We start from the raw sequence: 23434 nt of genomic DNA on the forward strand, positions 1-23434 counted from the left end.
GATGAGTGAATGGATGTTTACTGGTCTCCCCTCCGCTCAGTAACACTCATCATGCAGGTCCTGGTTGGAACAGCGGAACCCTTGAGGCATGGCAAGGGGAAGGGATCAGGCAGGTGTACAGCCACCAGATCGCTTTCAGTAGCAAGCTGACAGTCGGCTTGTAGACTGCACACTCCTGACAGCTGAAGCCCCGTGTTCTTTTAAAGTGGTTGTAACCCCCAACATATACCCAGTGAGGTGAAAGCTTCAGGTGATGCACAGAGATGAAACACATAAAAATTCGACCTGTTTATTTGCATCATTCTATTTTCTACAGCCAAAGCACATTAATTATAAAGCCTGTCTGAGCTTTCAGAAAACAGGGGGAGGAGAGCTGAAATTACATTCTGCAGAGCTGAGAACTCTGAGAGCTGATTGGAGGGACGAGACATACCCCTCCTTCACACAGCACACAGGAACAGAGCTGAGGCTGCCAATCAGCTGGAGCTCCATTCCCTGGTCACTATTTTTCTCTTTCTCAAGAAAAATTGTCAGAAGTGATTCATGCTGACAGAGAAATGAAGCAGCAGACAGAAATGACACTTAGTGCTCTGGATTGAGACAAGTACACACTATAGAGGAATATGCTTTGTTCACGTCCGAGGTTTACAACCACTTTAAATAAAGGCACAGTACATCTTTTAAAAAATGCATTCATATTAATACAATTAAAACAAATGTGCATTTATTACTTTTTTGCACTGAAGAGGGTGTGGGGGTGTGTGGGGGGGGGGGGGGGGGGGAGTTTTAAGCTGAGGGGTTGGGGGATGGGACCCATGTTATACCCTCATTATTGGAGTAGCATGAAACTTAGTCCCACAGGTGGACTATGCCTTTAAATTCCCCCATCCCACCGTGTATAGCCTGCCTGGTAAAATACCTACCTTCTTCCCCAGCACTGCACAGTCTTTACCATAGAGGACCCCGTGGGGGAAGTTTTTATGTACTGCCCGTTCACTGCTACTGATGAGCCATACATATGAAGGGTCGCAGCCATCCAGCGGAGTACAGTTCACCCTTACCTAAAAATAATTTCTGCTGTTACTCGACTCCCCAAGTTAATAAATCTTTTCTTGACTATATTTCATACAATGATTTACAGGCTCTCTCTAGCGGCTGTCTGTATATCAGGAACCGCAGTCAGCATCTCTGATAAACAGCAGCTTATGTGAACAATCAGCCACGTAGGCCAAGCATTGTTTTAAACCATTCTAAGCAGAGAGAAAGACTTTGACTAAAACCAGCCATAGACAGGCCATGTATGGGCAGCCTGAAGGTGTTGATCTATCAACTTGGGTACAACCAGCCTGGCAGATTTTACATGCGATTATTGTTAGCGGCTTGTATAGCCGTTAGCAATATTCACTGTCTTACTGAGCGGGCATAGCTTCCCCCGCCAGGAGAACACAATGGCTCGGCAGGAGGGGCTCCCTTGTTAGCGCTGTCTGTGTTGATGGGGAAATCGAGCGAATGCCTTTCCTGCACCCCATGGTTGAAGGAAAGACATTTGTTCCGTGTATGACATGCAAAAGATAGAGAAAAAGCAAAGATGTACAAGCGCAGAGTTATTTGGCAAAGCTGCATTGAGTTGCCTGCCCACCCTTCCCTCGGGCTATCCTTGGAATCAATTTGCTAAATCTATCTAGTACACTGGTTTTGGAGAGGTGACAACACCCAGAGTAAAGCTGAATACATTTAAGCTTAAAAATGAAAAAAAAAATGGTGCACACTGAATCTGGTGCAGCTCTGCTTAATAACCAATCAGCTTCCAGGTTTTATTGTCAAAGCTAAATTGAACAAGCTGAAGTTAGAAGCCGATTGGCTACCATGCACAGCTGTACCAGATTCGGAGTGCTCCAGTTTAAGTAACTCACCCTCTTTGTGTACCCGTGTGCGATTTACATGCGCTCCGGGTGCAGTATGATTTCAGCATATTCATTTGAGTGGGTGGAAATCACCCCCGACCGCACCAAAAGTAGTGCATGCACTACTTTTAAAAAAGCACTGCAACTCGATTTTATGGTACTACTCTACCATTCGGTCCAGTGCAGGCAAACGCATGGCATTTGTGACCTGGGTTTGGGGTGTCGTTAGCACAGACATCTGCTGCAGATTGCAAGTGCAGTACATTTTGAACACGGTGCAGGAAAAGTGCACAGAACAGAACGCAGGTTTAATGCACCACGTTCTGGTGTAAACGGGCCCTTGAAGAGAACCTGTACTGTAGAAGACAAGCAAAGGGCAAGAGACTAGTCATCAATATTACCTGTAGGTTCCTTGAATCTGATCCTTCCACTTAGACATACCAAGCCTTGTTTAATGCTATGTGGAGGTGGCCATCTGTTTAGAGGAGCAGGGCTTTGCTTCCTCATGTTAGAGATCCCCCCACGACTGGTATGGGATGAAACAAACCCAAAGCAGAAGTCCTGGCAGCAGGAGTTATATGCAAACCTTTCCTATAATAAATAAAAGCATAACTAAAAGGCAAAACTTTTCACTTTTGGAGTGGAGACGGGTTAGACCCACTAACAAGTTTTTATGGGCAGGTTCACCCCTCTATTTGAACTAGTGATCACTGTCACCCTAAAAGTGAGGGGAAATCCAAAAAGTCCTCCCTAAAACAAGGAGGTAAGATAAATTCTACCAATGGGGACACCTGTTCCAGGGACAATTGTCTATGCCTCCACACACTGCTAAGACAGAAGGACAGTGCGGGTTCTGATTGCAGCAGCACGCTCATTTTTGCAGTGCTGGGGGGTGTGCACCCAACGTACGGCATGTCCCAACATCTAGGTAAGAGAGGGTCGCAAATACTAGGAGATTTTCTAAAAAGCTTGGAAGAGGACATATATGGCCTACAGATATGACATATAAAAGAAGCTTTATCAAAGCTGAACAGTAATTTTTAGTCTACTGGGAACACTGGAATGTATGGTAACTTATTGGAAACATGAGTGAACCATTAAAGTGGAACTTTAGTCAGAAAAAAGTCCTGCTAGATCACTTCAGGTTGGCCCCCTTTGCAGGTATAACTACCGTATGTAAAACATGAAAAAGAAGTGTCTATACTGTTTAACCATCTCGCGCCCATCCTATAGGGAAATTAAGCTGTCCCACTCTTGGCGTGCTGCGTCCCCAGGACACAGTGCATCCCCGATCTCGGTAAAGAGCTGATGATATGGCTGTATACCTATGTGATCAGCTATGTCCAATCACAGCTGATCACAAGTAAACAAGGAAATGCCGGTTACTGGCTTTCCACTCCTCACACGACAGCATGTGAGGAGAGGAGAGCCGATCAGCGCTCTCAAAAAAAAAAAAAACATTTTTTTTTTTTTAACGTTTGTCTTTATTTTATTTTTTTAGCAAAAGTAAAAAATAAAAATAAAAACTGTTGCGATTGAATACCACCAAGATAAAACTCGGTCTCAAAAAAATGATAAAAATTACATTTGGGTACAGTGTTGCATGGCTGCGCAATTGTCATTAAAAGTTTGACAGCTCTGAAAGCTGAAAATTGGCCTGGGCAGGAAGAGGGTAAAACTGGCCAGTACTGAAGTTGTTAAAATCCAGTAATAAGCAGTCTCACAGTGCTTTGCACATGCTCAGTTGCTTTCTATTATTAGGCACTGTGCTGGATTTGTAGTGGCCGAGTTGTCGACAGCCTAAAAATTTACGGCTGCTCAGGGGCTCAGCAAAATGGCAACTTCTCGCAAGAAGAAACAGGAAAAATGCTGGAGGCAATTTACAGCACGCACTAATTCTGGTAGCATTATTAATGTGGAATGTATGTTCCTTGCTAAAGAACATATTTTTTTATCAAGTTGCTATGGGTAAAGTTCCGCTTTAAAACAGAATACCCATTGCACGTGAAGAACAAAATTCATTGCAAATATATGAAGTCTACAAAAAAAAAAAAAAAAAACCTTCCACTTCAAAAGGAAATGCTCAAAATGCTGTAAATCCTAAAAATATCCACAGGGGTTCTGCTAAAAGGCCACTTCCTTAAGGAAATATTTATTTCCCTAGCTTGCATGTGTTATACAGTAAAACCAAAAACATAATTCAGCCACAAAAATCACATTATTTCTGCATTATGAACTCAACTTGCAATAATAAAACTCCCAGAAATTTGAACGGACACTTCCTGCATTCCTGTTTAGCAAACGTCACAATTTTAGAGATCGCAGAATTTCTGCACGTTTACTTGTCACTTTACTTTAACATGATCTTGGCCGTCCATACTGTCCTACAGCAAAAAGGTGGAGCTGACACTAAAAAGGAGGGCAAAAGAAACAAAAATGCAAAGAACTCCAAGAAGGTTCAGAATTTCTAGACATAAACAACACAGCTACTGCTTGTTATTAGTGGTGTGTTGCTTAATACATACAATGTTGAAATACATAGATAGGAATGGCTTAACCTGCCAACAGATGTGCACTTCTGTTCAGACAGACATGATACCCAAACATCCTTGTCAGCCAGATGTTCAACCTCTCAGTAATGCACCCCAAGCCGGTAATGGGATCAACAATACAGTGATATGGTCATCACTCTGCTCCCTCCTATCAGCATGCTCAATGTGAGCACATGTGCAAAGCAGCAGAGCGTCATTGGCTTCCTATGCTGGCCTCCCTCTCCTAGGATGACCTCCTATCACAATTTGGATTAGTAGCAAGGATGGGAAGTGTTATCATAATGCGGGATTTTAATTATCCAGACATAGATTGGGCAGAGGGAACCACGCATTCATCTAATGCCGCGTACACACGAGCGGACTTCTCGAACTCTGACGTTTTTTTCAAAGGAGTTCCGCTGAAAGTGACTTGCCTACACACGATCACACCAAAGTCAGTTTGTTTAGAATGCGATGACGTACGACGGGACTAGAAAAAGGAAGTTCAATAGCCAGTAGCCAACAGCTGCCCTTGCGTCATTTTTGGTCCGTCGGAATAGCATACAGACGACCGGTTTTCTCGACAGGAGTTGAGTCCGTCTGAAAAATTTAGAACTTGTTCTATGTCTAGGTCCGTCAGAATTTGACGGAAAAAGTCCAATGAAGCCCACACAATCGGAATGTCCGAGGGGATGATTCCGTCTGACTTTTTCTGACAGAAAGTCCGCTCGTGTGTATGCGCCATAAGGCTCGCCAGTTCCTAAATGTCTTGCGGGACAATTTCATGGTTCAGATGGTAGACGCACCAACTAGAAATAAAGCATTACTGGATCTACTGATTAACAACAATACAGACCTGATCACGGATGTGGAAATATGGGGCAATTTAGGAAACAGCGATCACAGGTCAATTGGCTTCAGTGTAAATCACACAAATAGGAAACATAAGGGGAATACAAAGACACTGAATTTCAAAAGAGCCAACTTCCCTAAACTACGAACCTTGCTAGGATATATAAATTGGGATAAAATCTTAGGAACAAAGAACACGGAGGAGAGATGGGTTCACTTTAAGAGCATATTAAATAAGGGCATTAGCCAGTGCATCCCATTGGGTAATAAATTTAAAAGAGCTTACAAAAGTCCTGGATGGCTTAATGCCAATGTAAAAATTCATATAAAAGCAAAAGAGAAGGCCTTCAAAAATACAGGATTGAGGGATCATCATCAGCATTCAAACTTTATAGATAATGCAACAAGAAATGTAAGGGTTCATTTAGGGCGGCTAAGACAGAACACGAAAGACACAACGGAGGAGAGCAAAAAAAATCCCAAGAAATTCTTTAAGTATATAAACAGTAAAAAAGGGAGGACAGACCATATTGGCCCCATAAAGAATGAAGAAGGACATCTGGTTACAAAGGATGGGGAGAAGGCGAAGGTATTGAATTTATTCTTCTCCTCAGTCTTCATGAGGGAAATCGGGGGGCTTCAGTAACCAAAACTGCAGTGTTTATCCTCATGATACATCATAAGAAGCACCCTCATGGCTAACCTAATACAGAATTAGAATTAGACTTGAGAAACATAACATTAATAAAATCACCGGGACCGGATGGCTTGCACCCAAGGGTACTTAGGGAACTCAGTCAAGTAACTTCCAGACCATTGTTCCTAATTTTTACTGACAGTCTACTGACTGGATGGGTACCAGCGGATTGGAGAAAAGCCAATGTAGCACCAATATTTAAAAAGGGCCCAAAAGACATCCCTGGGAATTACAGACCAGTTAGCCTAACATCAATAGTATGCAAGCTCTTGGAGGGGATGATAAGGGACTATATACAAGATTTTAGTAATGAAAACGGTATCATTAGCAGTAATCAGCATGGATTCATGAAGAACCGTTTTGCCAAACCAATCTATATTAACCTTCTATGAAGAGGCGAGTTGCCATACAGATAAAGGAAGGCCCGTAGATGTGGTGTATCTGGATTTTGCAAAAGCATTTGACACAGTTCCCCATAAACGTTTACTGTACAAAATAAGGTCAGTTGGCATGGACCATAGGGTGAGTACATGGATTGAAAACTGGCTACAAGGACGAGTTCAGAGGGTGGTGATAAATGGGGAATACTCGGAATGGTCAGGGGTGGGTAGTGGGGTCCCCCAGGGTTCTGTGCTGGGACCAGTCCTATTTAATTTGTTCATAAACGACCTGGAGGATGGGATAAACAGTTCAACCTCTGTATTTGCGGACAATACTAAGCCAAGCAGGGCAATAACTTCTCTGCAGGATGTGGAAACCTTGCAAGAAGATCTGAACAAATTAATGGGGTGTATAACAGAAAACTGGCGCTGAAGTGGATAATAAATAAAATTTAAAAAATTTTATATATAAAAAAAACAAAGAGAGAATAGCATGGTGAAGTACCGCTGGGAAATCTAACAGGTGCGCATTAGAGCGCTACTTACAAGCTGTGAGGCACAAACAGGGATTCAGAATACTTCCGCGATTGCCGATCAGATGGCGTGCGTTCGACGCAATTTCCTGCCTTCGTGGAATGCACGCCATCCGAGCGGCAATCGCGGAAGTATTCTGAATGCTGGTCTGACGGACCAAAACAGATGCATGCTCTGAAGCAAGTACGAGACGGAAGCTATTTGCTACTGGCTATTGAACTTCCTTTTTCTAGTCCCGTCGTAAGTGTTATACGTCACTGCGTTCTGGACGGTCAGACTTTGGATTGAGCGTGTGTAGGCAAGACCACTTGAATGGAATTCCGTCTGAGTTTATTATGACGGCTAAACCGGTCGTGTGTACGCGGCATTAGATTTCACAAAAAAGGAGGCGGAGAACTGACGTTACACTCTGCAGAGCTCAGTGAGGAGAGCTCTGAAAGCTGACTGGAGGGAAGAGACACACCCACCTTCATACAGGAACAGAGCTGAGGCTGCCAATCTGCTGGAGCTCCTTCCCCTGTCACCTTTTTCCTCCTGACGTCAGGAAAAGTTGTCAGAAGTGATTCATACTGATAGCAGAGGGATGAAGCAGCAAATAGAAATTACACTTAATTGTGTGCGTTTCACTGCGCTTGGGATTCCAAAATTCACCTATAGTGTTATATCAGGGCTCAAAGTCCTGAGCTACTAGCCAGGTCTCAAGGGTTACTCGCCACCAATTGCCCCACCCCTAATCACGCCATCATAAATTATCTCATGAAATGACACTTAAATGTTTTATTCAGAATTAAGTTAGAAAAATAGCAGTGCGACCTGTGGCCATCATTGCAGCCTCACCGTGACCCACATTGCAGCCTCACCGTGACCCACATTGCAGCCTCGCCAGGGCGGAGGAAGTGTGAGAGAGAAGGAAGTGGAGCATCTCGCCCCATCATGCCCGGGCGGTGACGTCATAAGGGGCGGGGTCACCGGATTACATCACCCGGTGACCACGCCCCATACCTATATGTCGTTGTGCACACGGCATTACAGCGGGAGAGAGCGTCATGTCAAAATCGGAAGAAGAGAAGGAGAGGGAAGAAGACGACGGAGAAGACCGGACCAATACTAGCAATAGGGCGGGAAAAGAGTAGAAGATAGCAGAGAAGCCCGGCAGAAGACACCGGAGAGCGGGAGAAGAACCGGAGAGCGGGTGAAGAGGCCAGAGAGAGCGGAGAAGTCGGAAGAGACCACCCGAGCTGCCTAATAAATTACTTTAAAAACCGGTCTAGTGTGTTTTTTTTTTTATTAACACTTTTTTTCCCCAGGTGAATGGGTAGGTGTACCCCATACTCATTCACATAGGGTGGGGGGCCGGGATCTGGAGGCCCCCTTATTAAAAGGGGGCTCCCAGATTCCGATAAGCCCCCTGCCCGCAGACCCAGACAACCAATGGCCAGGGTTGTTGGGAAGAGGCCCTTGTCCTCATCAACATGGGGACAAGGTGCTTTGGGTCGGTTCCCCCCTGCCCCAAAGCACCCACCCCCCCCATGTTGAGGGCATGCGGCCTGGTACAGGTCGGGGGGGGGGGGGGTGCTCGCTCGTCCCCACTCCTTTTCCTGACCGGCCGGGTGGCGTGCTCGGATAAGAGTCTGGTATGGATTTTTGGGGGACCCCCACGCCATTTTTTCGGCGTAAGGGGTTGCCCTAAAATCCATACCAGACCCAAGGGCCTGGTATGCTCTTGGAGGGGGAACCCATGCTGGTTTTTTATTTAAAATTTGGCGTGGAGTTCCCCCTCAAGGTTCATACCAAACACAGTGCCTGGTATTGGCGAGGATCCAAGTCGGACGCGTCTCTGACTTCAAGTCGCAGGGCAAAGTTGGATCCAAAGTAGGACGAGGCACTCACACAGAGGAGGCACGATAAACACTGGACCCTGATAGCCACAGGACTTATTGAACCAGGGACGCTTGGATGTTCTCCGCCCGTTACGCAGCCCACATTCTAAGCTCTAACGACAGTCTGTCCCATCCATTTTTTATTAACACATACTGATGCTGGAAACAGTGTGCATCTCAAATTTTCCACCATCGTGGTCTGGCATCCATTTAATCATTTTTTGTTAGATTGAATCATTCCAATGGAATTAAAACATATGTAAATATACCCAACTCTCATTCCCTGATGAAGGTATCAGAATACTGGAAACGCGTCGGTATCAGGGTACACAACCCCTTGGAGAGTACATATGTTAATCTGTACTTTTGTATTGATGTTTTGTTTTTCTGTTTGAAGAATTTACGTTATGTGTAGACGATACACGTCTTTTTATTCTATATTATTAAAGATACATTTTTTCTCATAGAGTTGGTGGTCTATCTAAAGTCCCATTTAGGGGGTATTTTTCTTTTTTCCAAAGTACGAATGTTTTGTCGCACCAGTGTGAACCCGGCCTGAGGCCTCTCTAATGAAAAGTCAAATAAGCTTAGGTCAATATCCACCTGGTAGTATCACTCCACAATCAGCAGGTCTCATCTCATGTGTGAGAGAAAACAAAATCCTCCAATAGTGCATTAATCCCATTAAAACATTAAAATCCAAGTAAACCACTCACATTTAAATACATTGTGTACATTGCAGGTTAATGGGTACCAGACAGGCAACAACTCAAACCAATCTCACCACATCCACGTGGGTTTTAACTGTCAGTGTAGTCACCTTCCACACTCTCCCATGATCAACACATGAACCGAGCTCCGCATAACCACGTCCATAGTTAAGCAGAGAAAATACCTTTTCTTATCAGCAGTATATAGCAGTCTTGTGACTTCTATCACTGTCTGGTTAAAGCTTGTAGGAGGAGTTTTCATTCTGCACTGACTGTCCTATCAGGATGCAGGACCCCTGATCCTCTATCTGGACAGTGCTGATTGGCCCTGTGCTTATCACAGTGCTGGTTTCGGGGGTCAAGAATCCCCCATCATGGGAGCTTGGGTTTGGTAGAGCTCAGATATGGACTGAGAGAAAACATTCAGAATGGATATTTTACACACGTGTGAGTATGTGGAGCCCAGTGAATGTATAATAGTGGACCACCAATGCCATTACAAAGCCATTGGGCTATGCATAGTCACCTGTGTTTGAGATACCCAGAGAGTTTATTCTTTTCCTAGTGGCTGAGATCTATTTGACAAGAACTTCTACCAACCTGTATTTGAAGAAAGCCGAGCTTCAAGTGCAGCACCTTTATTTTATTTTATTCCTAATCCAAAACCAGCACCCGGAGTTGGCCAACGGCAGCCTCTGACAGCAGTCCTGATGGGTTCTAAAGTTATCATTTAATGACTCCTCTCCTGCAGAGTCTTATACCTCGTACACACGATCGGACTTTCCGACAACAAAACTGTGGATTTTTGTTCGAAGGTTGTTGGCTCCAACTTGTCTTGCATACACACAGTCACACAAATGTTGGCCAACAATTACAAACGTAGTGACGTACGTGATATCTCCATTACGAACGCTAGTTATATCTCCAGCTCGTACTTGATTCCGAGCATTGATTCCGAGCATGCGTGGACTTTTGTGCGACGGACTTGTGTACACACGATCGGAAAGTCCGACAACAAACATTTGTTGGCAGAAAATTTGAGAACCTGCTAGCCAACATTTGTTGGTGGAAATTCCCCGACAACAAATGTTCGATGGAGCGTACACACGGACTTTCCGCCAACAGGCTCACATTCAGCATTTGTTGTCGGAAAATCCGATCGTGTGTACGGGGCATTATACTCACTGTCCATGCTTCTAGCAGATCGACGCTGTGAAGCACAAAAAACTAAGTGTAGTTAGACACATACGCAGTCCTCCTATAGACCAGTGGTCCCCAAACTGTGGCCCGTTGTTTGCCTTTATACGGTCCCTGGGACACTGTTCCTCCCGCTGATACGAGGCACACTCTCTCCCACTGAAACCAGCGGTGGGGCACCATTTCTCTTACTGACACCAACGGTGGGGCACCATTTCTCTTACTACACCAACAGTGGGGCACCATTTCTCTTACTGACACCAATAATGGGGCACTATTCCTCCCACTGAAACCAACAGTGGAGCACCATTTCTCTTACTGACACCAACAGTGGAGCACCATTTCTCTTACTGACACCAACAGTGGAGCACCATTTCTCTTACTGACACCAATGATGGGGCACTATTCCTCCTCCTACTGACCTATGTCAGGAGAACTGCACTGTGTATGTTTTTTTTTTACTCGCACAGACCACCAAGCCTGAACTGTTTACTCCCACTGATGTCGGGACATTTTCCATTCACACTGTCCGCGCCCCCCCCCCCCCCCCTAAAGTCTGATGGACAGTAAACTGGCCCTTTGTTTAGAAAGTTTAAAGACCAGAAGTCCCCTCTCTACAAGTGACAACTATTAGCAGCTGACTGATGGATACAAGTTTATTATTCTACCATGTCACTAGAGGAACCTTCTGGTTACAAAGTATTTACATCCAGGACAGAGCAAGGTAAAAGCAATTCAAGAACATACGGTAGCCGAGTACATGAAATATAGTGTACTGTGAAAGATTTCCTCATCTGCACAAAATGTGTTAAAAATTTAGCAATAAACCTTACGCATTTCACATGTACCTTAGACAAGAAATGCAGCGAGGCTACAACAGATTGAAATTCCAGAACTTAAAGGAACGTGCAAAACAGGAAAAATTAACCCTTGGTGATGCTGGTTAGTGCTGGGTTGTTTAAAGCAGATCTAAACCCAAAACAAAAATGTATTAGATTGCAGATTACCAAGCCTTAGATCAGGGATCTTCAAACTACGGCCCTCCAGCTGTTGTGGAACTACACATCCCATGAGGCATTGTAAAACTCTGACATTCACAGACATGACTAGGCATAATGGAAATTGCAGTTCCTGAACAACTGGAGGGCCGTAGCTTGAAGACCCCCTGCCTTAGATGGTAGGACCATGTATTTATACGCAATTCTGCATTTCTGCCTACAGGGGGTGCTGGCAGTCCACTTTTGCTGTGATTAATCATAGCAGAAGCCGATCTGCAGGTGCAGGGCACTGGATGGGGTCCACTGGCACCCAACAATCATCGGTAAAACACACCAAACAGAGATCGGCCTATGTAAACAAGGTAGATCTCTGTTCTGACAAGGGGGGGGAAGGGATGGACTTTGTGTCCCTGCAAAGCAGGGAATAAAATCCATTTTTTCCTCTAGTAAAAGCAGCACATACAGTACACAAAAACACTGGCTAGGCACACAGTTTACCCCTTGATCGTCCTAGATGTTTAACCCCTTCCCAGCCAGTGTCCTTAGCACTGATCACTGCATTAGTGTCACTGGTTCCCACAAGGCGTCAGATTGTACGCCACAATATCGCAGTCTCATTACAAGGTCGCTGATCGCCGACATTACTAGTATAAAAAAAATGTATTTCTATAAATAAATATACCATAGTTTGTAGACGCTATAACATTCTAGTAAATCAATATGATCTTATTGGATTTTTTTTACCAAAAATATGTCGCAGAACACATATTGCCCTAAATGAATGAAGAAATTTGATTTATTTTTTTTTATTGGATATGTATTATAGCAGAAAGTAAAAAATATTGTTTTTTTTTTTTCAAAATTAACAGTCTTTTTGTTTATAGCACAACTTTTTTTTTTTTTTTTAATGCAGTGGTGATCAAATACCACCAAAAGAAAGCTCTATTTGTGGGAAAGAAAATTACAAATTTTATTTGGGTACAGCGCTGCAGGACCGCACAATTGTCAGTTAAAGTAACGCAGTGACGTATCGCAAAAAGTGGCCTGGTCATGAAGAGGGGGGGGGGGGGGATCTTCTGGAGGTCAAGCTGATCTCCAGGATAAACAAATATTGTCTACATTTATTCATCATGTGTATTCCTCCCTAAATCTTGGTGTGATTTGTATAATTCTTCCAGATCTGTGCAGACTTTCCCTCTGTGTAGGAGCTTCCTGTAATAAAGACCGCTCACTGCTGCTCTCTCTCCTTCTGCAGGGTGACTGGTCTCGTCTCCGCCCCCTTCCAGTAGTTTTCTACAGACAGCCTGTAACAGGTGGAGCCTGCTGGGCCCCTCCCACAGCTCTACTCTCTGATCAGGCACAGTGTACAGCAAAGTGATTATGTCACTCCTACTTTTTACATGGTAATATCTGGATTTGCAAAGGCATTTGTTGTACAGAAAGTGGATTCATACTCTTAAGTCTCATACACATGATCCAATTGTTGGAAGGGGATTGTCTGTTGACAGACTGTTATCCTAAAATCTGACCGTTAGTACGCTCCTTTTGACAATTGTTGTCCAACTTTCTGCCAACAAATGTTGGATGACATGCTAGTACATTTTTGGCGGACAACGGTTGGTTGTCAGATTTTCTGATGGTCAGTACACAAGTCCGTCACACAAAAGTTAAAAGTACAAACACGCATGCTCGGAATCAATGCTCAAACACAAAATTTAGCAGAAGGGGCCCAAAGGGTGGCGCTCAAGAGCTGAAATTCCTCATAGTACGTCACTATGTTTGTGTTTGTTGCACGAAAATTGTGTACCGTTAAGATCCAGGGACATGCCCTTAAGACAAAAATCTGACTCTCGGTTGGCCAACAATTGGATTGTGTGTACGAGGCTTTAACCACTTAAGGACCAGAAGATTTACCCCCCCTTAATAACCAGGCCATTTTTTTGCGATACGGCTCTGCGTCAAATTTAACTGACAGTTGCGCGGCCGTGCAAAGCTGTACCCAAAAATAATTGACATCCTTTTTTTCCCCACAAATAGAGCTTTCTTTTGGTGGTCTTTGATCACCTCTGTGGTTTTTATTTTTTGCGCTATAAACAAAAAAAGAGCGACAATTTAGGAAAAAAAAAACTATATTTTTTACTTTTTGCTATAATAAATATCCAAAAAAAAAAGTCTTCATCAGTTTAGGCCAATATGTATTCTACATATCTTTGGTAAAATAGCAATAAACGTATATTGATTGGTTTGCACAAAAATTATAGCATCTACAAAATAGGGGATAGATTTATGTCATTTTTATTATTCAGGTTTTTTTTTTGTTTTTTTTTTTACTAGTAATGGCGGTGATCAGCGATTTTTAGCGGGACTGTGACATTGCGGTGGACAGATCGGACACTTTTGACACCTTTTTGGGACCATTGACATTTATACAGCGATCAGAGCTAAAAATAGCCACTGTTACTGTATAAATGACACTGGCAGGGAAGGGGTTAACACTAGGGGGCAATCAAGGGGTTAAGTGTTCCCTAGGGAGTGTTCTGACGGAGTAGAGAAATCGCTGTTCTTGATCACTAGGACAGCAGATCTCTCTCTTCTTCCCTGACAGAACGGGGATCTGTCCGTTTACAGATCCCCATTCTGGCTCTCTAAGGAGCGATCGTGGGTGGCCCAGCGGACATGCGAATCGGCTCCTACGCCGCGTGCTCCCTTTACCCCTTAGAGCACCCACCGTACAGCTACGGCGATTCACGCAGGGGAGCCAACCTGCCGCTGTATAACGATGGTGGCTGGTCGGCAAGTAGTTAAAGAGTACATTTAAAATGAAACCTACTGTATCCAGAGTTTAGCTTTAAAGGGGTTGTAAAGGTTCACATTTTTTCACCTTAATGTATCCAATGCATTAAGGTGAAAAAACATCCAACAATACCGCCCCCCCCCAGCCCCCCATTTAACTTACCTGAGCCCGTCCACCTGCTGTGCTCGCCCCTGATTTCCTCTTCGCCGCTCAGCCTGGCCGTTGATTGGTTGGAGTGGATGGATTGAAAGCAGCGCAGCCATTGGCTCGCGCTGCTGTCAATCACATCCAATGACGCGGCGCGCCGAGGGGCGGGGCTGAGCGATACAGTCGGCAGCTACAGCCACCGGGTGCATCACGGGAGCGCACCCGCAAGAACTAAACACCATGCGAGGGAGCTCACATGAAGGCGTTTAGTTCTTGCGGGGAGGAGCTGAGACAGCCGCCGAGGGACCCCAGAAGACCAGCTTCGGGGCCACTCTGCAAAACGAACTGCACAGTGGAGGTATAAGTATAACATGTTTGTTATTTAAAAAAAAAAAATACCTTTACAACCCCTTTAATCCTTACTATTTCCAAAATAAACATAAAAAAAGTTTAAGTCGCTGATAACTCTCGTTGCACATCAATCTGAGCTGTGTTGTAGTTTATAATATGATGTAGGAAGGGGACACTCAGACACAATTACTGGCACCCAACATCCACCTTATGGGAAATCCTTCACATTCATTGAGAAGTTAGTAAACACCGGTGACCACGGCGGGGTAGAAGACAACCCTGGATCAGATACCGCGCGTTCTAACGTCAGGCTCAGATGTGACACGTTGTGAGTCATAATGTGATCCAGATGAAGTCCCACGGATACCACAAAGTGAAAATCTCACACACTGTGTATTGTGGATCTCACAAAGAATAGTCTTGACTGCCAGTAGGGACACGCCGGGGCTGCATGCTCTGCATACTTACTGACATTCTGAAATCATTTCCTGGCGCATCCCAAACACTGACTTACTCCCTCTACATCTGTCACGCACAATACATTACAGCAACAAGGAAGACGATACATTTAAAAACTTTTCCAATACCAATTCTCATTTGCATTTTTAAAATGATGATTTTTGAGCAATCTGTGCAACTGGCTGAGCAAGAGTTCAAAAGGGACTGTAGATTTATTGAGCCAGTCTGTCCAAGTCAGCAAATCCCCTGTGTGGAAAAGCTCTGCTGGAAGCAGTCATGTCACATGCTAGCTCTGGGCAACGTAGCTGAACAAGTAGGCAGTCTAAGAGGCTGAGAATGGTTTCTTCATACAACAGTGCTGGTGTGCTCTGTGATGGAGGCCCAGGGTGCATTTTTTTTTTTTTTTAAGCGAATTTTTTTTTTTTTCATCAAATTTATTTTAAAAAAAATGCTTTTGGCGTAAAAATCGTTTCTTCTGCATGAAATGGAGCTAAGTTATGTAGCATGAGGCTGTGTATTCTGCAATATTTACATTTTTTGTAAACTCATTTAATGAATCCAAGCTTTGCAAGCTGAGATAACATGCACTGCCCTGATGCAATCACACAATTTTACAGTAACCATGAGATAAAACAAAGTTCAGAAATAATCCTTTATCCCATTGTTTTGCATCTTTGTACACTACAAACTGCATGATTGAATTGGTTATGATATCTGTTTTACTAACCTGACAGCTTATTATTCTAAATAGGAAACCTTCATTTTGTTTGCAAATATTAAATATTCTAACTACCAGCAAGAATAAGTCCTTACACTGAAAGAGCACCTGTCATTTCAGATCCATCATGGCAGCGCCTGTTAGTGGGCATCCACTCACCTGCTGCCGCCACGTCCCTCACCTTGTTGTGTCACTGCCCCATCACCAGCTGTCCCATTAAAGTGAATGGGACTGTGGGTGAGGCAACAGCGGGTCAGAGGAGGAGCCGCTGCAGGACAGAGATGACAGTTGCTCTTTAAAAACTATGATTTAAATCAACTGGATTTAAATCAAATCCACCCTGCAGAGGTCACAAAAGAAAGTGTGATGAAGTTGCCGGTTCTACGTCGTTTACAGAGCACACCAGCTCCCTGTCCAACTACAGGAATGATTACCACCAGGCTCCTTCTGCTATGGGCCTGGTGCCATCCTGTGCCTCGCATAGCACTGATGTGGGCCCAGTGCCATCCCGCGCCCTAGGTAGCACCGATGTGGGCCCGGTGCCATCCTGAGATATGTCACCTCCTTACTGCCTGGTTCAATCATGAGAACGCTGACCCACTGCACTGCATGCAGTTGTGGCTTTCCCTATTCTGTTGAATAGGTTGTGTTTGGCAGCTGTACTGCCTGCCAAACACAACCGGGGGCTTAATTTCACAGCTGCAAAGCATCATAGCATTGTACAGAGTTGGGCGGCTGCATCTCCTTCTTTAGGTGGGCATTCACGGTGGTGGTGGTGGTGGTGGTGGTGGGGGGGGGGGATATTGGGTACCCGATTTTGACAGGTGCCCACAGCCATTTCCGTTCTGGTCACCTTAGGGCAGTGTTTTTCAACTCCAGTCCTCAAGGCGCCCCAACAGGTCATGTTTTCAGGCCTTCCATTATTTTGCACAGGGGATTTAATCAGTTTCACTGCCTTAGTAATTACCACAGTTGTTTGAACCTGAGGGGAATCCTGAAAACATGACCTGTTGGTGCGCCTTGAGGACTGGAGTTGAGAAACACTGCCTTAGGGGATCGGAAGTGGAAGTTCTCCTTCCCCCTCCCTCCCGAAATCTTCTGGGACACAGGACCGGTCCTAAAAGACTTGGGGATCAATCACAGAGCTGCTTGCGTATGCGCAGTGGGACCCGGCTGTGAAGCCGCAAGCTGTCACAGCAGGGTGCCCATATTAGAGATGCTGGCCCCGTCCAGGAAGAAAACTGCTGAGGTGAGTGCACCGCTTGACCGTGGGACAGGTAAGTGTGTGTTTATTAAAAGTCAGCAGCTACACAAATGACTGGAACACAATGCGGGAAATGCACATTCCCTGCGCATTTCCCTCACCGTGTTCAAGACATGCTGTGTCTGCGATCTGCAGCGGGTGTTGGTTTAAAGTTAGCAACACTCAAAACACAGATAGCAAACGCAGTGTGTTAGCCTGCACTGGCTCGCCCAGTACCATGCGATCCGGATGAAGTGTGTTTTTAAAAGTGGTGCAAGCACTACTTCTGAGGCAATGCAGTGCACCAGATTTTGTACCATGCAGTTTTAGTAAATAACCCGAGTGTTTTCTCTGTGCTTGTCAGCGAGGATGTCATTAGCAAGTTGTCACCAGCGATAGAATTCCTCATGAGCTATGGGCCTTAGAACCACCGCACACTAATGATCGCGACGTTAACAGCAACTCACCAACAGCAGGATCATTTCAATGCATTTCAAGGAAAAACTTTTTTTTAATTTGTGAATGGGGGAGAGTTAGACTCTGTCAAGTCTTTATTGCTGTCAGCGACCTCATTGGGAAGACTGACCCCTACCTTTGCACTGATTTCATTGTGAAGGGAAATCCAACAAGGGTTAGACCCTCTGTCGAGTTTTCATTGCTATGTCCCTATTAGGAAGGATTAGCTTCTGTATTTCTACTGACGACCGTTGTTAATAAGAAGGAAAGTGAGGGGGAACCCAAAACAAGAGGTTGGGGGGGGGGGGGGAATCTTCCAATGGGAAACACCTGTTCTGATGTTCACTTTGGGAGATTTCCTCCACATTCCGATTGCGTCTCTGGGACAGGAAGTGAAGGGAAAATTTCCACAATGGTACACAGACAGCCAATATAACCTGGCAGGGGTTTTAAAAGCATAGTCCACTTTTTAGACCATGTGTTATATTAGGGCGTAATATGCAACATGATCGCATATACCAACCCCACCTAAACCTGAATTGCCAGCCAGGAAGCCGCCACAGAGTGACACCGCACTAATTCCACCCTGCAGAAGACCAGCATTCTTGGCCTTTGAATGCACAGGGCACTATATGCCAATACAGCATTCAGTGCTGTCCAGCTGCAGCCTGCCATAGACTTTAACAGGTTATCTCTGCAGCAGTCCCGGATGCTGCCCTTTCCCTCCTGGGTGTACCTAAAACACAGGGAGGGACACCCTGCAGCTGGATGGCACCATGTGCAAGGGACCTAAGGGAACTCGCCACAGGAACAGAGCATTGTTGTCTGCTTTCTTAGTGCCCCCTCACACCAGAGCCATACCGCGCGCAGCGTCGTCGATCCAACGCCACACCGCGCGCAGCGTCATCGATCCAACGCCACACCGCGCGCAGCGTCCCCGATCCACCGCCACACCGCGCGCAGCGTCCCCGATCCACCGCCACACCGCGCGCAGCGTGCCCGCCACACCGCGCGCAGCGTGCCCGATCCAACGCCACACCGCGCGCAGCGTGCCCGATCCAACGCCACACCAGCTGCAGGGTCCCTGATCCACAACCACACCAGCGTCCCCCCCCAATCCACCGTGCTTGAAACCCGCATTTCCCGCAGCGCTTTAAAAACGCATTGCAGTTGTGATCTGCAGCAGGTGTCAATGTTGAGTTAACGACACCCCAATAGCAGGTCACAAACACAGTGCGTTTGCCTGCACCAGATAACATAATACAGAAGTACCATGTGATCCGGTTGCAGTACTTTTTTAAAGCGATGCCTGCACTACTTTTGGTGCGGTCCAGTGCGCCTCAGCTTATTCAAAATGAATGGGCTCAAATCACACAGGAACGAGCGGAGCGTTCCATCGCGATTCCTGGTGTCAACTGGCCCTTAAGCTCATGGCAGTGCTTGCGATTTTACCATTGGCAACAACCCACCCATGTGGAAAGCAGAAGTAGGTATGGCGCTGCCCTTATGGGATGAAAAAAAAAGAAACATTTTTTTTTCCTTTTTGGTGGTAACACTTATATATTTTGTGAGTCTTAAGTGGTGTTTATGGCTGATACCCTTGAGGAACAATAAGAGTTCCTATGTGCCTAAAATAAATAAATGGTGGTCTCCTTTGTATGCGTGATTTGGTCACAGACTGTGATATTATCCCTTTGTGGTGTGGAAAAACCAAAATGAAAGTGCTTCAGTCTTCACTTGATAATATAAAAACCAATATAAAAAACAATGTATAAAAAAATATATATAAAAAATGACAACGTGCAATTTAGTGCAAAAAAAGGTGCTGAATAAAGTGACTGGTGCTAGAGTATACAGTAAAGTGACTTGTGTATAAAACCAGTGTTTGTTGGATAAGGTTTCTCTTTCACATGGGGCAGATCAGTGATGATCCGCCCCATGAACACCCGCTTGCTTAGCGAGGATCGCTCCGCCGATCCCCGCTGAGCAGGAAGATGACAGGTCCGTCGCTGCACACTGTGCAGCGACAGACCTGTCAGAGCGCCGCTCTCCCCTATAGGGGAATCGGGTGATGACGGACCGTAGAGTCTGTCGTCACCCGATCCGATAACGGATGGAAAAAATAGGTTTTTCCTCCGTTACACTTTTTCGGATCGGAGCGGGTCTGATGTCAGCGGACATGTCACCGCTGACATCCGACGCTCCATAGACCTCCATGGAGTGTCCGTTCAGGTCCGCCTAAAAAACTGACAGGCGGACCTGAACGGACAGTCCGTGTGAAAGAGGCCTAAGAAAATTTCCATTAGTTATATAATAAGGTTCTTTTTGGAATGGCTCTGAGGGAATTCCCTCTCTAGGAAACAAATTAATATGGGAAGCTTCTTGTCCAGGTGCTGGCTGGTTAGTGGTGCCTCTGCGGCGTGCTCTTATTCTGCTTGCACTCACCGGATAAATTTCCCCCTGCAGGCAGTCACAGTATTTGCCACTGTGTAGCATCCCTGGATGTCCCCGATCCATGCTTTATATGTCGTTTACATGTGGAAGGAAGGAGGAATGCCCATAGTGTAAAACCGCATAAAGAGCTTTACTGTATCTAGTAAATTATTGTACTCACATTTACAAGGCGCGCAGTAGAAGTCTGATGACGAAACGCGCCTGGGCGGGACTCACGGACATCTTGCAGCACCTCTAGACAAGCTGTCAACACGCTCTCTCTTATGCTTGATTTTTACCTTGTAAATGTGAGTACCATAATTTACTAGATACAATAAAGCTCTTTATGCACTTTTACAGTATGGGCATCCCTCCTTCCTTTATCAGGTGAGTGCAAGCAGAATAAGAGCGCGCCGCAGAGGCACCACTAACCAGCCAGCACCTGGACAAGAAGCTTTCCATATTAAATTTGTTTCCTAGAGAGGGAATTCCCTCAGAGCCATTCCAAAAAGAACTTTTTTATATAACTAATGGAAATTTTCTTATCCAACAAACACTGGTTTTATACACACAAGTCACTTTACTGTATACTTCAGCACCAATCACTTTATTCAGCACCTTTTTGCACTAAATTGCACGTTGTCATTTTTTATATATTGGTTTTTATATTATCAAGTGAAGACTGAAGCACTTTCATTTTGTCTTTTCCACACCACAAAAGGGATAATATCACAGTCTGTGACCAAATCACGCATACAAAGGAGACCACCATTTATTTATTTTAGGCACATAGGAACTCTTATTGTTCCTCAAGGGTCTCAGCCATAAACACCACTTAAGACTCACAAAATATATAAGTGTTACCACCAAAAAGGAAAAAAAAAAAAATGTTCTTTTATCCCATAAAGGCAGCGCCATACCTACTTCTGCTTTCCACACCAATTTCAATACACTCCACTTAGGTGGAGTTGTATTCGTAGAGGCAGCAGCTCTATTTTCTAAGAAAGGTCTAACCACTGCGCGGATTTATCCTTTACAACAACTCACCCATTGCAGAATCTCCATACACGGTAGAGACATATGCGTTGGTTTCCAGTTTTCACCCTCACGGACAGAAATACTGCAAATCTCCACCGCCATCAAAAGAGCGACATTCCTCTGAGCTAGCGGAGGGAGCGACGGCGTGGACGGGTACTTCTACACGCTGTTTAGTGATGTTATTTGCCAGCAACACGATCACAAGAGTAATAAGGCCCTGGCCGATTAATGGCGGCTCCAGGGTTACCCGTCTGGAGGTGACCTCAATACAGCAGACAGAACGCTCCCCTCCGGCGCGGTTCTGAGGTGATCTCCGTCCCCGGTGACGGAGAATCTGCAACACGTCCGCCAGTACAGTCGCTGTGTTGGCGCTCTGGAGCCGTCTCGTTTTCGGGGCGAGTTGCCGCCAGTGACGGGATGAGCGACGTGACCCCGGCCTTACCGGTCCTGTAGGCCCATAGCGCCCGTCTGAACCGGTTGCCACTGACAATACACCAGGAGCGCTAGTATGACGCAGGCTTTACCGCTTTAAGGCCCCATGCATGGCGATATTTTTATGTGCGATTAACGTGTGTTTCTGCGCGGTACCCATTTATTTCAATGTGCATTTGTGACAGCAAAGACGCGGGTTTCACGTGTTTTGTCACGCGATATTCGGGGTGACATTAGTAAAGAACGGCACTCAAATACGCGTTGGAGCGTTTTGCGGTGATTTTAATGCAATTCTAAAATTGCGAAGTGTGATTGGGGTCCTTATCCAGGTTGGCGGTCTGGCGTCGTGACGCGCCACGCTCAGGTAAACGAAGGCGGTGGCGTCAGGACGCGACAATCCTGAACCAACTGAACCTGATGGGGTTAAAGCGTGCCAATAAACGTTCTTTATACCTGAGGATGAATACCGGGATATAGTGAGATGATGGAGGGGGACAGGCCCCGGGGGGGACCGGATACCGGAGGGAGAGACCGGGCATGCTGAGCTCCGCACTCACCTTATACACATCCCCGTACGTCCCGCTCCCCACCCGCTGGATCAGCTCGAAGTCCTGCTGCGGGTTCTTGCGGAGAATTTCGGAGCTGGGCCGGCCCGAGGAGAACTCCATAGTGCGGGCTGGGCGGAGGAGATCAGATTTGGGGGAGGCCGGGCGGAGGAGCCATGTCCGCCGACTGAACAACAATGAGAGACGGAGGAAGAGAGCCGGGAGGAGGAGGAGCAGGAGAGACACAGCGCCACCCACCGGACAACCCCTACACACCTCCACCGAGACAACCCGGCCTCACCCCCACCGAGACGGGACAACCCCGGGCCTCACCTCTGCCTGGAGGAAGTGACCCCTCACCAGGGCCTGAGGCCCCCCTTACCTGTACTGACCCCTCATATCACCTGTACTGGGGGGAACACTGACCCCTCATATCACCTGTACTGGGGGAACACTGACCCCTCATATCACCTGTACTGGGGGAACACTGACCCCTCATATCACCTGTACTGGGGGGACACTGACCCCTCATATCACCTGTACTGGGGGGACACTGACCCTTCATATCACCTGTACTGGGGGGAACACTGACCCTTCATATCACCTGTACTGGGGGGAACACTGACCCTTCATATCACCTGTACTGGGGGAACACTGACCCTTCATATCACCTGTACTGGGGGAACACTGACCCTTCATATCACCTGTACTGGGGGGACACTGACCCCTCATCACCTGTACTGGGGGGACACTGACCATATCACCTGTACTGGGGGGAACACATGACCCCTCATATCACCTGTACTGGGGGGAACACTGACCCTTCATATCACCTGTACTGGGGGGAAAACTGACCCCTCATCTTACCTGTACTGGGGGAACACATGACCCCTCGTATCACCTGTACTGGGGGGAACACTGACCCCTCATATCACCTGTACTGGGGGGAACACTGACCCCTCATATCACCTGTACTGGGGGAACACTGACCCCTCATATCACCTGTACTGGGGGGAACGCTGACCCTTCATATCACCTGTACTGGGGGAACACTGACCCCTCATATCACCTGTACTGAGGGACACTGACCCCTCATATCACCTGTACTGAGGGACACTGACCCCTCATATCACCT

General features: G+C 45.9%; 1 protein-coding gene across 2 annotated transcripts in view; it reads right to left on the reverse strand.

The window, feature by feature from the left end:
• MAP4K5 (mitogen-activated protein kinase kinase kinase kinase 5) overlaps window positions 1–22522 on the reverse strand; it is a 200165-nt gene extending 177643 nt beyond the window's left edge. For both annotated transcript variants that reach the window (XM_073608559.1, XM_073608558.1), the window contains exon 1: window positions 22312–22522. In XM_073608559.1, coding sequence (XP_073464660.1) covers window positions 22312–22422 — 111 coding nt within the window. In that variant the 5' untranslated portion in view covers window positions 22423–22522. The remainder of the gene's footprint in view (window positions 1–22311) is intronic.
• Window positions 22523–23434: the final 912 nt, after the last annotated feature.

The sequence above is a fragment of the Aquarana catesbeiana genome, linkage group LG13, assembly GCF_042186555.1.
Source record: "Aquarana catesbeiana isolate 2022-GZ linkage group LG13, ASM4218655v1, whole genome shotgun sequence".
Classification (NCBI taxonomy): Eukaryota; Metazoa; Chordata; class Amphibia; order Anura; family Ranidae; genus Aquarana; species Aquarana catesbeiana.